The following is a 15,498-nucleotide window of genomic DNA, read 5'->3' as shown; positions in this document are numbered from 1 at the left end:
GACCCCAGGAAGACTAGCTTTATGGACCCCAGGAAGACTAGCTTTATGGACCCCATGTAAGACTAGCTTTATGGACCCCCAGGAAGACTAGCTTTATGGACCCCAGGAAGACTAGCTTTATGGACCCCAGGAAGACTAGCTTTATGGACCCCCATGAAGACTAGCTTTATGGACCCCAGGAAGACTAGCTTTATGGACCCCAGGAAGACTAGCTTTATGGACCCCATGAAGACTAGCTTTATGGACCCCAGGAAGACTAGCTTTATGGACCCCAGGAAGACTAGCTTTATGGACCCCAGGAAGACTAGCTTTATGGACCCCAGGAAGACTAGCTTTATGGACCCCCAGGAAGACTAGCTTTATGGACCCCAGGAAGACTAGCTTTATGGACCCCAGGAAGACTAGCTTTATGGACCCCAGGAAGACTAGCTTTATGGACCCCATGTAAGACTAGCTTTATGGACCCCCAGGAAGACTAGCTTTATGGACCCCAGGAAGACTAGCTTTATGGACCCCAGGAAGACTAGCTTTATGGACCCCAGGAAGACTAGCTTTATGGACCCCCAGGAAGACTAGCTTTATGGAGCCCAAGGAAGACTAGCTTTATGGACCCCCAGGAAGACTAGCTTTATGGACCCCAGGAAGACTAGCTTTATGGACCCCCATGAAGACTAGCTTTATGGACCCCAGGAAGACTAGCTTTATGGACCCCAGGAAGACTAGCTTTATGGACCCCAGGAAGACTAGCTTTATGGACCCCAGGAAGACTAGCTTTATGGACCCCAGGAAGACTAGCTTTATGGACCCCAGGAAGACTAGCTTTATGGACCCCAGGAAGACTAGCTTTATGGACCCCCAGGAAGACTAGCTTTATGGACCCCCATGAAGACTAGCTTTATGGACCCCCAGGAAGACTAGCTTTATGGACCCCAGGAAGACTAGCTTTATGGACCCCAGGAAGACTAGCTTTATGGACCCCCAGGAAGACTAGCTTTATGGACCCCCAGGAAGACTAGCTTTATGGACCCCCAGGAAGACTAGCTTTATGGACCCCCAGGAAGACTAGCTTTATGGACCCCCAGGAAGACTAGCTTTATGGACCCCCAGGAAGACTAGCTTTATGGACCCCCATGAAGACTAGCTTTATGGACCCCCAGGAAGACTAGCTTTATGGACCCCAGGAAGACTAGCTTTATGGACCCCAGGAAGACTAGCTTTATGGACCCCAGGAAGACTAGCTTTATGGACCCCAGGAAGACTAGCTTTATGGACCCCCAGGAAGACTAGCTTTATGGACCCCAGGAAGACTAGCTTTATGGACCCCAGGAAGACTAGCTTTATGGACCCCCATGAAGACTAGCTTTATGGACCCCAGGAAGACTAGCTTTATGGACCCCAGGAAGACTAGCTTTATGGACCCCAGGAAGACTAGCTTTATGGACCCCATGAAGACTAGCTTTATGGACCCCCAGGAAGACTAGCTTTATGGACCCCAGGAAGACTAGCTTTATGGACCCCATGAAGACTAGCTTTATGGACCCCATGAAGACTAGCTTTATGGACCCCAGGAAGACTAGCTTTATGGACCCCCAGGAAGACTAGGTTTATGGACCCCAGGAAGACTAGCTTTATGGACCCCAGGAAGACTAGCTTTATGGACCCCCAGGAAGACTAGCTTTATGGACCCCAGGAAGACTAGCTTTATGGACCCCAGGAAGACTAGCTTTATGGACCCCATGAAGACTAGCTTTATGGACCCCATGAAGACTAGCTTTATGGACCCCATGAAGACTAGCTTTATGGACCCCAGGAAGACTAGCTTTATGGACCCCAGGAAGACTAGCTTTATGGACCCCATGAAGACTAGCTTTATGGACCCCAGGAAGACTAGCTTTATGGACCCCCAGGAAGACTAGCTTTATGGACCCCAGGAAGACTAGCTTTATGGACCCCAGGAAGACTAGCTTTATGGACCCCAGGAAGACTAGCTTTATGGACCCCAGGAAGACTAGCTTTATGGACCCCATGAAGACTAGCTTTATGGACCCCAGGAAGACTAGCTTTATGGACCCCCAGGAAGACTAGCTTTATGGACCCCAGGAAGACTAGCTTTATGGACCCCAGGAAGACTAGCTTTATGGACCCCAGGAAGACTAGCTTTATGGACCCCATGTAAGACTAGCTTTATGGACCCCAGGAAGACTAGCTTTATGGACCCCCATGAAGACTAGCTTTATGGACCCCAGGAAGACTAGCTTTATGGACCCCAGGAAGACTAGCTTTATGGACCCCAGGAAGACTAGCTTTATGGACCCCAGGAAGACTAGCTTTATGGACCCCCAGGAAGACTAGCTTTATGGACCCCAGGAAGACTAGCTTTATGGACCCCAGGAAGACTAGCTTTATGGACCCCCAGGAAGACTAGCTTTATGGACCCCAGGAAGACTAGCTTTATGGACCCCAGGAAGACTAGCTTTATGGACCCCCATGAAGACTAGCTTTATGGACCCCAGGAAGACTAGCTTTATGGACCCCAGGAAGACTAGCTTTATGGACCCCAGGAAGACTAGCTTTATGGACCCCATGAAGACTAGCTTTATGGACCCCCAGGAAGACTAGCTTTATGGACCCCAGGAAGACTAGCTTTATGGACCCCATGAAGACTAGCTTTATGGACCCCAGGAAGACTAGCTTTATGGACCCCAGGAAGACTAGCTTTATGGACCCCCAGGAAGACTAGCTTTATGGACCCCAGGAAGACTAGCTTTATGGACCCCAGGAAGACTAGCTTTATGGACCCCCAGGAAGACTAGCTTTATGGACCCCAGGAAGACTAGCTTTATGGACCCCAGGAAGACTAGCTTTATGGACCCCCATGAAGACTAGCTTTATGGACCCCAGGAAGACTAGCTTTATGGACCCCAGGAAGACTAGCTTCATGGACCCCAGGAAGACTAGCTTTATGGACCCCATGAAGACTAGCTTTATGGACCCCCAGGAAGACTAGCTTTATGGACCCCAGGAAGACTAGCTTTATGGACCCCATGAAGACTAGCTTTATGGACCCCAGGAAGACTAGCTTTATGGACCCCAGGAAGACTAGCTTTATGGACCCCCAGGAAGACTAGCTTTATGGACCCCAGGAAGACTAGCTTTATGGACCCCAGGAAGACTAGCTTTATGGACCCCCAGGAAGACTAGCTTTATGGACCCCAGGAAGACTAGCTTTATGGACCCCAGGAAGACTAGCTTTATGGACCCCATGAAGACTAGCTTTATGGACCCCATGAAGACTAGCTTTATGGACCCCAGGAAGACTAGCTTTATGGACCCCAGGAAGACTAGCTTTATGGACCCCATGAAGACTAGCTTTATGGACCCCAGGAAGACTAGCTTTATGGACCCCCAGGAAGACTAGCTTTATGGACCCCAGGAAGACTAGCTTTATGGACCCCAGGAAGACTAGCTTTATGGACCCCAGGAAGACTAGCTTTATGGACCCCAGGAAGACTAGCTTTATGGACCCCAGGAAGACTAGCTTTATGGACCCCATGAAGACTAGCTTTATGGACCCCAGGAAGACTAGCTTTATGGACCCCCAGGAAGACTAGCTTTATGGACCCCAGGAAGACTAGCTTTATGGACCCCAGGAAGACTAGCTTTATGGACCCCAGGAAGACTAGCTTTATGGACCCCATGTAAGACTAGCTTTATGGACCCCAGGAAGACTAGCTTTATGGACCCCAGGAAGACTAGCTTTATGGACCCCAGGAAGACTAGCTTTATGGACCCCATGTAAGACTAGCTTTATGGACCCCAGGAAGACTAGCTTTATGGACCCCAGGAAGACTAGCTTTATGGACCCCCAGGAAGACTAGCTTTATGGACCCCAGGAAGACTAGCTTTATGGACCCCCATGAAGACTAGCTTTATGGACCCCAGGAAGACTAGCTTTATGGACCCCAGGAAGACTAGCTTTATGGACCCCCAGGAAGACTAGCTTTATGGACCCCCATGAAGACTAGCTTTATGGACCCCCAGGAAGACTAGCTTTATGGACCCCAGGAAGACTAGCTTTATGGACCCCAGGAAGACTAGCTTTATGGACCCCCAGGAAGACTAGCTTTATGGACCCCCAGGAAGACTAGCTTTATGGACCCCCAGGAAGACTAGCTTTATGGACCCCCAGGAAGACTAGCTTTATGGACCCCCAGGAAGACTAGCTTTATGGACCCCAGGAAGACTAGCTTTATGGACCCCAGGAAGACTAGCTTTATGGACCCCCATGAAGACTAGCTTTATGGACCCCCAGGAAGACTAGCTTTATGGACCCCAGGAAGACTAGCTTTATGGACCCCAGGAAGACTAGCTTTATGGACCCCATGAAGACTAGCTTTATGGACCCCATGTAAGACTAGCTTTATGGACCCCAGGAAGACTAGCTTTATGGACCCCAGGAAGACTAGCTTTATGGACCCCAGGAAGACTAGCTTTATGGACCCCATGAAGACTAGCTTTATGGACCCCATGAAGACTAGCTTTATGGACCCCAGGAAGACTAGCTTTATGGACCCCAGGAAGACTAGCTTTATGGACCCCAGGAAGACTAGCTTTATGGACCCCAGGAAGACTAGCTTTATGGACCCCAGGAAGACTAGCTTTATGGACCCCCAGGAAGACTAGCTTTATGGACCCCAGGAAGACTAGCTTTATGGACCCCCAGGAAGACTAGCTTTATGGACCCCAGGAAGACTAGCTTTATGGACCCCAGGAAGACTAGCTTTATGGACCCCATGAAGACTAGCTTTATGGACCCCATGTAAGACTAGCTTTATGGACCCCAGGAAGACTAGCTTTATGGACCCCATGAAGACTAGCTTTATGGACCCCAGGAAGACTAGCTTTATGGACCCCAGGAAGACTAGCTTTATGGACCCCAGGAAGACTAGCTTTATGGACCCCCAGGAAGACTAGCTTTATGGACCCCATGAAGACTAGCTTTATGGACCCCAGGAAGACTAGCTTTATGGACCCCAGGAAGACTAGCTTTATGGACCCCAGGAAGACTAGCTTTATGGACCCCAGGAAGACTAGCTTTATGGACCCCAGGAAGACTAGCTTTATGGACCCCCAGGAAGACTAGCTTTATGGACCCCAGGAAGACTAGCTTTATGGACCCCAGGAAAACTAGCTTCGTTTTTCCCCCAAAATGAGTTAATAGACTCTTCACATACTAGAGCATGTCTGAAATAAGTGTTAGAGCTGAAATCGACATGTAAATATGAAATAAATGGCCAAACATGTAGCTAGGTGTAATGTTAGAGACCACAGAAGACATGTAAATATGAAATAAATGCTTAAACATGTAGCTAGGTCTAATGTTAGAGACCACAGAAGACATGTAAATATGAAATAAATGCTTAAACATGTAGCTAGGTGTAATGTTAGAGACCACAGAAGACATGTCAATATGAAATAAATGCTTAAACATGTAGCTAGGTGTAATGTTAGAGACCACAGAAGACATGTAAATATGAAATAAATGCTTAAACATGTAGCTAGGTGTAATGTTAGAGACCACAGAAGACATGTAAATATGAAATAAATGCTTAAACATGTATCTAGGTGTAATGTTAGAGTCCACAGAAGACATGTAAATATGAAATAAATGCTTAAACATGTAGCTAGGTGTAATGTTAGAGACCACAGAAGACATTTAAATATTAAATAAATGCTTAAACATGTATCTAGGTGTAATGTTAGAGTCCACAGAAGACATGTAAATATGAAATAAATGCCCAAACATGTAGCTAGGTGTAATGTTAGAGACCACAGAAGTGAACCTTTCAAGCCTGTTTTCTCAGCTCGCTGTTTCTCTGCAAGACATTACTCTATAAGCCATATCTCCAAAACTGGAGGGTCAAACTGAACAACCAATATGTAAATTTGAAGCTATGATTCCCTGCTTTCACATGACATGAAAAAAACGAAAATTCAAAAAAATCCAATGGCAGTCCCGCAGTCAAATTTGGTCACATTTGTAAACTGTGTGCGTGTGCGCGTCTGTGTGTCCGTGTGTCTGTGTGCGTGCGTGCGTGCTTGTGCAGCTAGTGAGCAAGTTGAAGGAGGAGATGGTGTCCATGGAGAGGGAGCACAGTGAGCTGCAGCAGCACATCAGCAGAACCGACTGGTGGTGTGAGAACCTGGGTCACTGGAAGGCCTCCATCTGCACGGCTGAGGTTTGTTAACACTCCAATGTACTGGTCACTGGCTGCCCCCTGCTGGTGGGTCCGCAGACTGGCTGCCCCCTGCTGGTGGGTCCACAGACCGGTCCACTGACTGGTGGTGGGTCCACAGACTGGCCCACTGACTGGTGGGTCCACTGACTGGTCCACTGACTGGTGGGTCCACTGACTGGTCCACTGACTGCTGGTGGTGGGTCTACAGACTGGTCCACTGACTGGTGCTGGTGGGTCAGCAGACTGGTCCACTGACTGGTGGTGGTGGGTCAGCAGACTGGTCCACTGACTGGTGCTGGTGGGTCTACAGACTGGTCCACTGACTGCTGGTGGTGGGTCTACAGACTGGTCCACTGACTGGTGCTGGTGGGTCAGCAGACTGGTCCAGTGACTGGTGGTGGTGGGTCTACAGACTGGTCCACTGACTGGTGCTGCTGGGTCTACAGACTGGTCCACTGACTGGTGGTGGTGGGTCTACAGACTGGTCCACTGACTGGTGCTGGTGGGTCTACAGACTGGTCCACTGACTGCTGGTGGTGGGTCTACAGACTGGTCCACTGACTGGTGGTGGTGGGTCTACAGACTGGTCCACTGACTGGTGCTGGTGGGTCAGCAGACTGGTCCACTGACTGGTGGTGGTGGGTCTACAGACTGGTCCACTGACTGGTGCTGGTGGGTCTACAGACTGGTCCACTGACTGGTGGTGGTGGGTCTACAGACTGGTCCACTGACTGGTGGTGGTGGGTCTACAGACTGGTCCACTGACTGGTGCTGGTGGGTCTACAGACTGGTCCACTGACTGCTGGTGGTGGGTCTACAGACTGGTCCACTGGCTGGTGCTGGTGGGTATACAGACTGGTCCACTGACTGGTGCTGGTGGGTCTACAGACTGGTCCACTGACTGCTGGTGGTGGGTCTACAGACTGGTCCACTGACTGGTGCTGGTGGGTCTACAGACTGGTCCACTGACTGGTGCTGGTGGGTCTACAGACTGGTCCACTGACTGCTGGTGGTGGGTCTACAGACTGGTCCACTGACTGCTGGTGGTGGGTCTACAGACTGGTCCACTGACTGGTGCTGGTGGGTCTACAGACTGGTCCACTGACTGCTGGTGGTGGGTCTACAGACTGGTCCACTGACTGGTGCTGGTGGGTCAGCAGACTGGTCCACTGACTGGTCCCGGCCAAATGGGCAAAATCTACAAGCTCACAACGTGTCGCGCTGCGACGCGTTGTGAGCTTGTAGATCGGCTATGGGTGGGTGCGTCTGAGCACGAAAGCATGGTTGTTTTTCACCACCTGTGCGCAACCTACCACACACACAAACACACCCACCCACCCACCCAGCCACCCACCCAAATCTGTTCACTGGCTGCCCCCTGCTGGTGGGTCTGCAGACTGGCTGCCCCCTGCTGGTGGGTCTGCAGACTGGTTGGTCTTAGCAATTCACCCTTTGTCAAGTCCCGCCTGTGGGGGGGGGGGGAGGAACATCACAGGTGCAGCACAGGGACTGCAGGGCATGTCACGTTTGTTTTTCTCCAAAAAATATGTTTTTAGCAAATTCAACATAAACGAGGCGGAACCAGGGCGGAACAAGGCCGAAAGAGCCTGCTGGTTGGTCAGTCAGGGACCAATCAGAAGGCTGACAAAGGGTGAATTCAAGTGGCTAAAAATCTACAAGCTCTACAAGATCTACAAGCTTGAGGTGCCTCACTATGAGCTTGTAGATCAACGTAATGCTTAAAACACCAAAAGGGGGTTCCCGGCCAAAATGGGTTAGTTCGGGGCAGGCCACTGAAGTCATGCATGCTGATTCATGCATGACTTCAGTGGCCTGCCCCGAACTGAAGAGATGCTTCATGAAATAAACTAGTAACATCAAGGGGGGGGGGGGGGGGTGTTGCAGGCTACAGAGGAATGTGGGGAGACAGTAGCGTGTTACAGTGTGTGTGTGTGTGTGTTGCAGGCTACAGAGGAATGTGGGGAGACAGTAGCGTGTTACAGTGTGTGTGTGTGTGTGTGTGTGTGTTGCAGGCCACAGAGGAAGGTGGGGAGACAGTAGCGTGTTACAGTGTGTGTGTGTGTGTGTGTGTGTGTTGCAGGCCACAGAGGAAGGTGGGGAGACAGTAGCGTGTTACAGTGTGTGCGTCAGCCTGTCGGAGGCAGAGGAGACGGCCAACAGTCGCTGGAGCGTCCACAGGAAACTGACCGAGTTCCACATCCTGCATCGCAAACTCACAGAGGTAACGGACCCCCCGTTTCACACCCTGCTCTTTAACTCTTTTTTTGCTAAGTACGCACATATTCGTACCCCCCAGCTGGGCCAGGTGGCTCAGCGGTAGAGTGACTGGATGGTAACCGCAAGGTTGCCAGTTCGATCCCTGTGGGCTCCCCCAGAGTTAGTGTCGAAGTGTCCTTGAGCAAGACTCTGAACCCCTAATTGCTCCCGATGTGCTGGTTGGTGCCTTGCATCTATGTAAAGGTGTGTGAATGTGTGTGTGAACAGGTGAATGTAATGCACAATCTATGTAAAGGTGTGTGAATGTCTGTGAATGTAATGCACACTCTATGTAAAGGTGTGTGAATGTGGGTGAATGTAATGCACACTCTATGTAAAGGTGTGTGTGAATGGGTGAATGTAATGCACAATCTGGGTAAAACGCCTTGGATAAAGGCGCTATATAAATGCACCATTTACCTTTCACTATCCAATAAGGCAGAAGATAAACCCAAACAATATCTTAAACAAAATACTCTCTCTCTCTCTCTCTCTCTCTCTCTCTCTCTCTCTCTATATCTCTCTCTCACAGTGTTTCCCGTCACTGAAGAAGCTCCAGTTACCGTCTCTCAGTAAGCTGCCCTTCAAATCCATCGACCAGAAGTTTCTGGAGAAGAGCAAGACTCAGCTCAACGCCTTCCTCCAGGTAAACCTCAGCTCAACGCCTTCCTCCAGGTAAACCTCAGCTCAACGCCTTCCTCCAGGTAAACCTCAGCTCAACGCCTTCCTCCAGGTAAACCTCAGCTCAACGCCTTCCTCCAGGTAAACCTCAGCTCAACGCCTTCCTCCAGGTAAACCTCAGCTCAACTCCTTCCTCCAGGTAAACCTCAGCTCAACGCCTTCCTCCAGGTAAACCTCAGCTCAACGCCTTCCTCCAGGTAAACCTCAGCTCAACGCCTTCCTCCAGGTAAACCTCAGCTCAACGCCTTCCTCCAGGTAAACCTCAGCTCAACGCCTTCCTCCAGGTAAACCTCAGCTCAACGCCTTCCTCCAGGTAAACCTCAGCTCAACTCCTTCCTCCAGGTAAACCTCAGCTCAACGCCTTCCTTCAGGTAAACCTCAGCTCAACGCCTTCCTCCAGGTAAACCTCAGCTCAACGCCTTCCTCCAGGTAAACCTCAGCTCAACTCCTTCCTCCAGGTAAACCTCAGCTCAACTCCTTCCTCCAGGTAAACCTCAGCTCAACGCCTTCCTTCAGGTAAACCTCAGCTCAACGCCTTCCTCCAGGTAAACCTCAGCTCAACGCCTTCCTCCAGGTAAACCTCAGCTCAACTCCTTCCTCCAGGTAAACCTCAGCTCAACTCCTTCCTCCAGGTAAACCTCAGCTCAACTCCTTCCTCCAGGTAAACCTTAGCTCAACGCCTTCCTCCAGGTAAACCTCAGCGCATCTCCTTCCTCCAGGTAAACCTCAGCTCAACTCCTTCCTCCAGGTAAACCTCAGCTCAACTCCTTCCTCCAGGTAAACCTCAGCTCTACTCCTTCCTCCAGGTAAACCTCAGCTCAACTCCTTCCTCCAGGTAAACCTCAGCTCAACTCCTTCCTCCAGGTAAACCTCAGCTCAACTCCTTCCTCCAGGTAAACCTCAGCTCTACTCCTTCCTCCAGGTAAACCTCAGCTCAACTCCTTCCTCCAGGTAAACCTCAGCTCAACTCCTTCCTCCAGGTAAACCTCAGCTCAACTCCTTCCTCCAGGTAAACCTCAGCCCTTCCTCCAGGTAAACCTCAGCTCAACTCCTTCCTCCAGGTAAACCTCAGCTCAACGCCTTCCTTCAGGTAAACCTCAGCTCAACTCCTTCCTCCAGGTAAACCTCAGCTCAACTCCTTCCTCTAGGTAAACCTCAGCTCAACTCCTTCCTCCAGGTAAACCTCAGCTCAACACCTTCCTCCAGGTAAACCTCAGCTCAACTCCTTCCTCCAGGTAAACCTCAGCTCAACTCCTTCCTTCAGGTAAACCTCAGCTCAACGCCTTCCTCCAGGTAAAGCCACACGTTTGCTGTGAAACTTGAACATCTTCTTCGTGTCACATTTCATCATAGTGATCAACAAGAGTAGACTAAGGCAACGACAACTGCATGCACTCTACGCTAATTTAGCTGTATTTCAACAGGTAAACCTAACCTTACAAAGTGTGTGTGTGTGTGTGTGTGTGTGTGTGTGTGTGTGTGTGTGTGTGTGTGTGTGTGTGTGTGTGTGTGTGTGTGTGTGTGTGTGTGTGTGTGTGTGTGTGTGTGTGTGTGTGTGTGTGTGTGTGTGTGCAGCGTTTGTTGACAGATGAGAGGTTGTGCCAGTCCGAGGCGCTCTATGCGTTCCTCAGTCCTTCACCAGAACATCTCAAGGTGAGAACAGCAACTTCCACTTCATGGACTCAATGTTTTATTTGTCTCAGAAATACAGTCCCCAGGTACACTCCCTGTCTGTCCAAACTAAATACAGTCCGCAGGTCCACTCCCTGTCTGTCCAAACTAAATACAGTCCCCAGGTCCTCTCACTGTCTGTCCAAACTAAATACAGTCCCCAGGTCCACTCCCTGTCTGTCCAAACTAAATACAGTCCCCAGGTCCACTCCCTGTCTGTCCAAACTAAATACAGTCCCCAGGTCCTCTCCCTGTCTGTCCAAACTAAATACAGTCCCCAGGTCCTCTCCATGTCTGTCCAAACTAAATACAGTCCCCAGGTCCTCTCCCTGTCTGTCCAAACTAAATACAGTCCCCAGGTCCTCTCCATGTCTGTCCAAACTAAATACAGTCCCCAGGTCCTCTCCCTGTCTGTCCAAACTAAATACAGTCCCCAGGTCCACTCCCTGTCTGTCCAAACTAAATACAGTCCCCAGGTCCTCTCCCTGTCTGTCCAAACTAAATACAGTCCCCAGGTCCACTCCCTGTCTGTCCAAACTAAATACAGTCCCCAGGTCCACTCCCTGTCTGTCCAAACTAAATACAGTCCCCAGGTCCTCTCCATGTCTGTCCAAACTAAATACAGTCCCCAGGTCCTCTCCCTGTCTGTCCAAACTAAATACAGTCCCCAGGTCCTCTCCATGTCTGTCCAAACTAAATACAGTCCCCAGGTCCTCTCCCTGTCTGTCCAAACTAAATACAGTCCCCAGGTCCTCTCCATGTCTGTCCAAAGTAAATACAGTCCCCAGGTCCTCTCCCTGTCTGTCCAAACTAAATACAGTCCCCAGGTCCACTCCCTGTCTGTCCAAACTAAATACAGTCCCCAGGTCCTCTCCCTGTCTGTCCAAACTAAATACAGTCCCCAGGTCCTCTCCCTGTCCAAACTAAATACAGTCCCCAGGTCCACTCCCTGTCTGTCCAAACTAAATACAGTCCCCAGGTCCACTCCCTGTCTGTCCAAACTAAATACAGTCCCCAGGTCCACTCCCTGTCCAAACTAAATACAGTCCCCAGGTCCACTCCCTGTCTGTCCAAACTAAATACAGTCCCCAGGTCCACTCCCTGTTTGTCCAAACTAAATACAGTCCCCAGGTCCTCTCCCGTCTGTCCAAACTAAATACAGTCCCCAGGTCCACTCCCTGTCGGTCCAAACTAAATACAGTCCCCAGGTCCACTCCCTGTCTGTCCAAACTAAATACAGTCCCCAGGTCCTCTCCCTGTCTGTCCAAACTAAATACAGTCCCCAGGTCAACTCCCTGTCTGTCCAAACTAAATACAGTCCCCAGGTCCTCTCCCTGTCTGTCCAAACTAAATACAGTCCCCAGGTCCTCTCCCTGTCTGTCCAAACTAAATGCAGTCCCCAGGTCCACTCCCTGTCTGTCCAAACTAAATACAGTCCCCAGGTCCACTCCCTGTCTGTCCAAACTAAATACAGTCCCCAGGTCCACTCCCTGTCTGTCCAAACTAAATACAGTCCCCAGGTCCTCTCCCTGTCTGTCCAAACTAAATACAGTCCCCAGGTCCTCTCCATGTCTGTCCAAACTAAATACAGTCCCCAGGTCCTCTCCATGTCTGTCCAAACTAAATACAGTCCCCAGGTCCTCTCCCTGTCCAAACTAAATACAGTCCCCAGGTCCTCTCCCTGTCTGTCCAAACTAAATACAGTCCCCAGGTCCACTCCCTGTCTGTCCAAACTAAATACAGTCCCCAGGTCCACTCCCTGTCCAAACTAAATACAGTCCCCAGGTCCTCTCCATGTCTGTCCAAACTAAATACAGTCCCCAGGTCCTCTCCATGTCTGTCCAAACTAAATACAGTCCCCAGGTCCACTCCCTGTCTGTCCAAACTAAATACAGTCCCCAGGTCCACTCCCTATCTGTCCAAACTAAATACAGTCCCCAGGTCCACTCCCTGTCTGTCCAAATTAAATACAGTCCTCAGGTCCTCTCCATGTCTGTCCAAACTAAATACAGTCCCCAGGTCCACTCCCTGTCTGTCCAAACTAAATGCAGTCCCCAGGTCCACTCCCTGTCTGTCCAAACTAAATACAGTCCCCAGGTCCTCTCCCTGTCTGTCCAAACTAAATACAGTCCCCAGGTCCTCTCCCTGTCTGTCCAAACTAAATACAGTCCCCAGGTCCTCTCCCTGTCTGTCCAAACTAAATACAGTCCACAGGTCCACTCCCTGTCTGTCCAAACTAAATACAGTCCCCAGGTCCACTCCCTGTCTTTCCAAACTAAATACAGTCCCCAGGTCCACTCCCTGTCTGTCCAAACTAAATACAGTCCCCAGGTCCACTCCCTGTCTGTCCAAACTAAATACAGTCCCCAGGTCCTCTCCCTGTCTGTCCAAACTAAATACAGTCCCCAGGTCCACTCCCTGTCTGTCCAAACTAAATACAGTCCCCAGGTCCACTCCCTGTCTGTCCAAACTAAATACAGTCCCCAGGTCCACTCCCTGTCCAAACTAAATGCAGTCCCCAGGTCCACTCCCTGTCTGTCCAAACTAAATACAGTCCCCAGGTCCTCTCCCTGTCTGTCCAAACTAAATACAGTCCCCAGGTCCACTCCCTGTCTGTCCAAACTAAATACAGTCCCCAGGTCCTCTCCCTGTCTGTCCAAACTAAATACAGTCCCCAGGTCCTCTCCCTCCCTGTCCAAACTAAATACAGTCCCCAGGTCCACTCCCTGTCCAAACTAAATGCAGTCCCCAGGTCCTCTCCCTGTCTGTCCAAACTAAATACAGTCCCCAGGTCCACTCCCTGGCTGTCCAAACTAAATACAGTCCCCAGGTCCTCTCCCTGTCTGTCCAAACTAAATACAGTCCCCAGGTCCACTCCCTGTCTGTCCAAACGCAATACAGTCCCCAGGTCCACTCCCTGTCCAAATTAAATACAGTCCCCAGGTCCTCTCCCTGTCTGTCCAAACTAAATACAGTCCCCAGGTCCACTCCCTGGCTGTCCAAACTAAATACAGTCCCCAGGTCCTCTCCCTGTCTGTCCAAACTAAATACAGTCCCCAGGTCCACTCCCTGTCTGTCCAAACTAAATACAGTCCCCAGGTCCACTCCCTGTCTTTCCAAATTAAATACAGTCCCCAGGTCCACTTCCTGTCTGTCAAAACTAAATACAGTCCCCAGGTCCACTCTCTGTGTGTCCAAACTAAATACAGTCCCCAGGTCCACTCCCTGTCTGTCCAAACTAAATACAGTCCCCAGGTCCACTCCCTGTCTGTCCAAACTAAATACAGTCCCCAGGTCCACTCCCTGTCTGTCCAAACTAAATACAGTCCCCAGGTCCACTCCCTGTCTGTCCAAACTAAATACAGTCCCCAGGTCCTCTCACTGTCTGTCCAAACTAAATACAGTCCCCAGGTCCACTCCCTGTCTGTCCAAACTAAATACAGTCCCCAGGTCCTCTCCCTGTCTGTCCAAACTAAATACAGTCCCCAGGTCCACTCCCTGTCTGTCCAAACTAAATACAGTCCCCAGGTCCACTCCCTGTCTGTCCAAACTAAATACAGTCCCCAGGTCCACTCCCTGTCTGTCCAAACTAAATACAGTCCCCAGGTCCACTCTCTGTCTGTCCAAACTAAATACAGTCCCCAGGTCCTCTCCCTGTCTGTCCAAACTAAATACAGTCCCCAGGTCCTCTCCCTGTCTGTCCAAACTAAATACAGTCCCCAGGTCCACTCCCTGTCTGTCCAAACTAAATACAGTCCCCAGGTCCACTCCCTGTCTGTCCAAACTAAATACAGTCCCCAGGTCCACTCCCTGTCTGTCCAAACTAAATACAGTCCCCAGGTCCTCGTCTGTCCAAACTAAATACAGTCCCCAGGTCCACTCCCTGTCTGTCCAAACTAAATACAGTCCCCAGGTTCTCTCCCTGTCTGTCCAAACTAAATACAGTCCCCAGGTCCACTCCCTGTCTGTCCAAACTAAATACAGTCCCCAGGTCCACTCCCTGTCTGTCCAAACTAAATACAGTCCCCAGGTCCACTCCCTGTCTGTCCAAACTAAATACAGTCCCCAAGTCCTCTCCCTGTCTGTCCAAACTAAATACAGTCCCCAGGTCCTCTCCCTGTCTGTCCAAACTAAATACAGTCCCCAGGTCCACTCCCTGGCTGTCCAAACTAAATACAGTCCCCAGGTCCTCTCCCTGTCTGTCCAAACTAAATACAGTCCCCAGGTCCACTCCCTGTCTGTCCAAACTAAATACAGTCCCCAGGTCCTCTCACTGTCTGTCCAAACTAAATACAGTCCCCAGGTCCACTCCCTGTCTGTCCAAACTAAATACAGTCCCCAGGTCCTCTCCCTGTCTGTCCAAACTAAATACAGTCCCCAGGTCCACTCCCTGTCTGTCCAAACTAAATACAGTCCCCAGGTCCACTCCCTGTCTGTCCAAACTAAATACAGTCCCCAGGTCCACTCCCTGTCTGTCCAAACTAAATACAGTCCCCAGGTCCACTCCCTGTCTGTCCAAACTAAATACAGTCCCCAGGTCCTCTCACTGTCTGTCCAAACTAAATACAGTCCCCAGGTCCACTCCCTGTCTGTCCAAACTAAATACAGTCCCCAGGTCCTCTCCCTGTCT

General features: G+C 50.4%; 1 protein-coding gene across 3 annotated transcripts in view; it reads left to right on the top strand.

Annotated features, from left to right (window-relative positions):
• The window catches only part of snx25 (sorting nexin 25), a 146,928-nt gene that overhangs the window by 69,924 nt on the left and 61,506 nt on the right, over positions 1 to 15,498 (top strand). For all 3 annotated transcript variants that reach the window (XM_079531283.1, XM_079531282.1, XM_079531281.1), the window contains exons 13-16: positions 6,108 to 6,239; positions 8,341 to 8,481; positions 9,049 to 9,162; positions 10,773 to 10,850. In XM_079531283.1, the coding sequence (XP_079387409.1) occupies positions 6,108 to 6,239; positions 8,341 to 8,481; positions 9,049 to 9,162; positions 10,773 to 10,850 (465 nt within the window). The remainder of the gene's footprint in view (positions 1 to 6,107; positions 6,240 to 8,340; positions 8,482 to 9,048; positions 9,163 to 10,772; positions 10,851 to 15,498) is intronic.

Source organism: Electrona antarctica, assembly GCF_951216825.1.
Source record: "Electrona antarctica genome assembly, contig: scaffold_49, whole genome shotgun sequence".
Taxonomy (NCBI): Eukaryota; Metazoa; Chordata; class Actinopteri; order Myctophiformes; family Myctophidae; genus Electrona; species Electrona antarctica.
The sequence above is the reverse complement of the archived record's forward strand: the minus strand, read 5'-3'. Positions and strand labels throughout refer to the sequence as shown.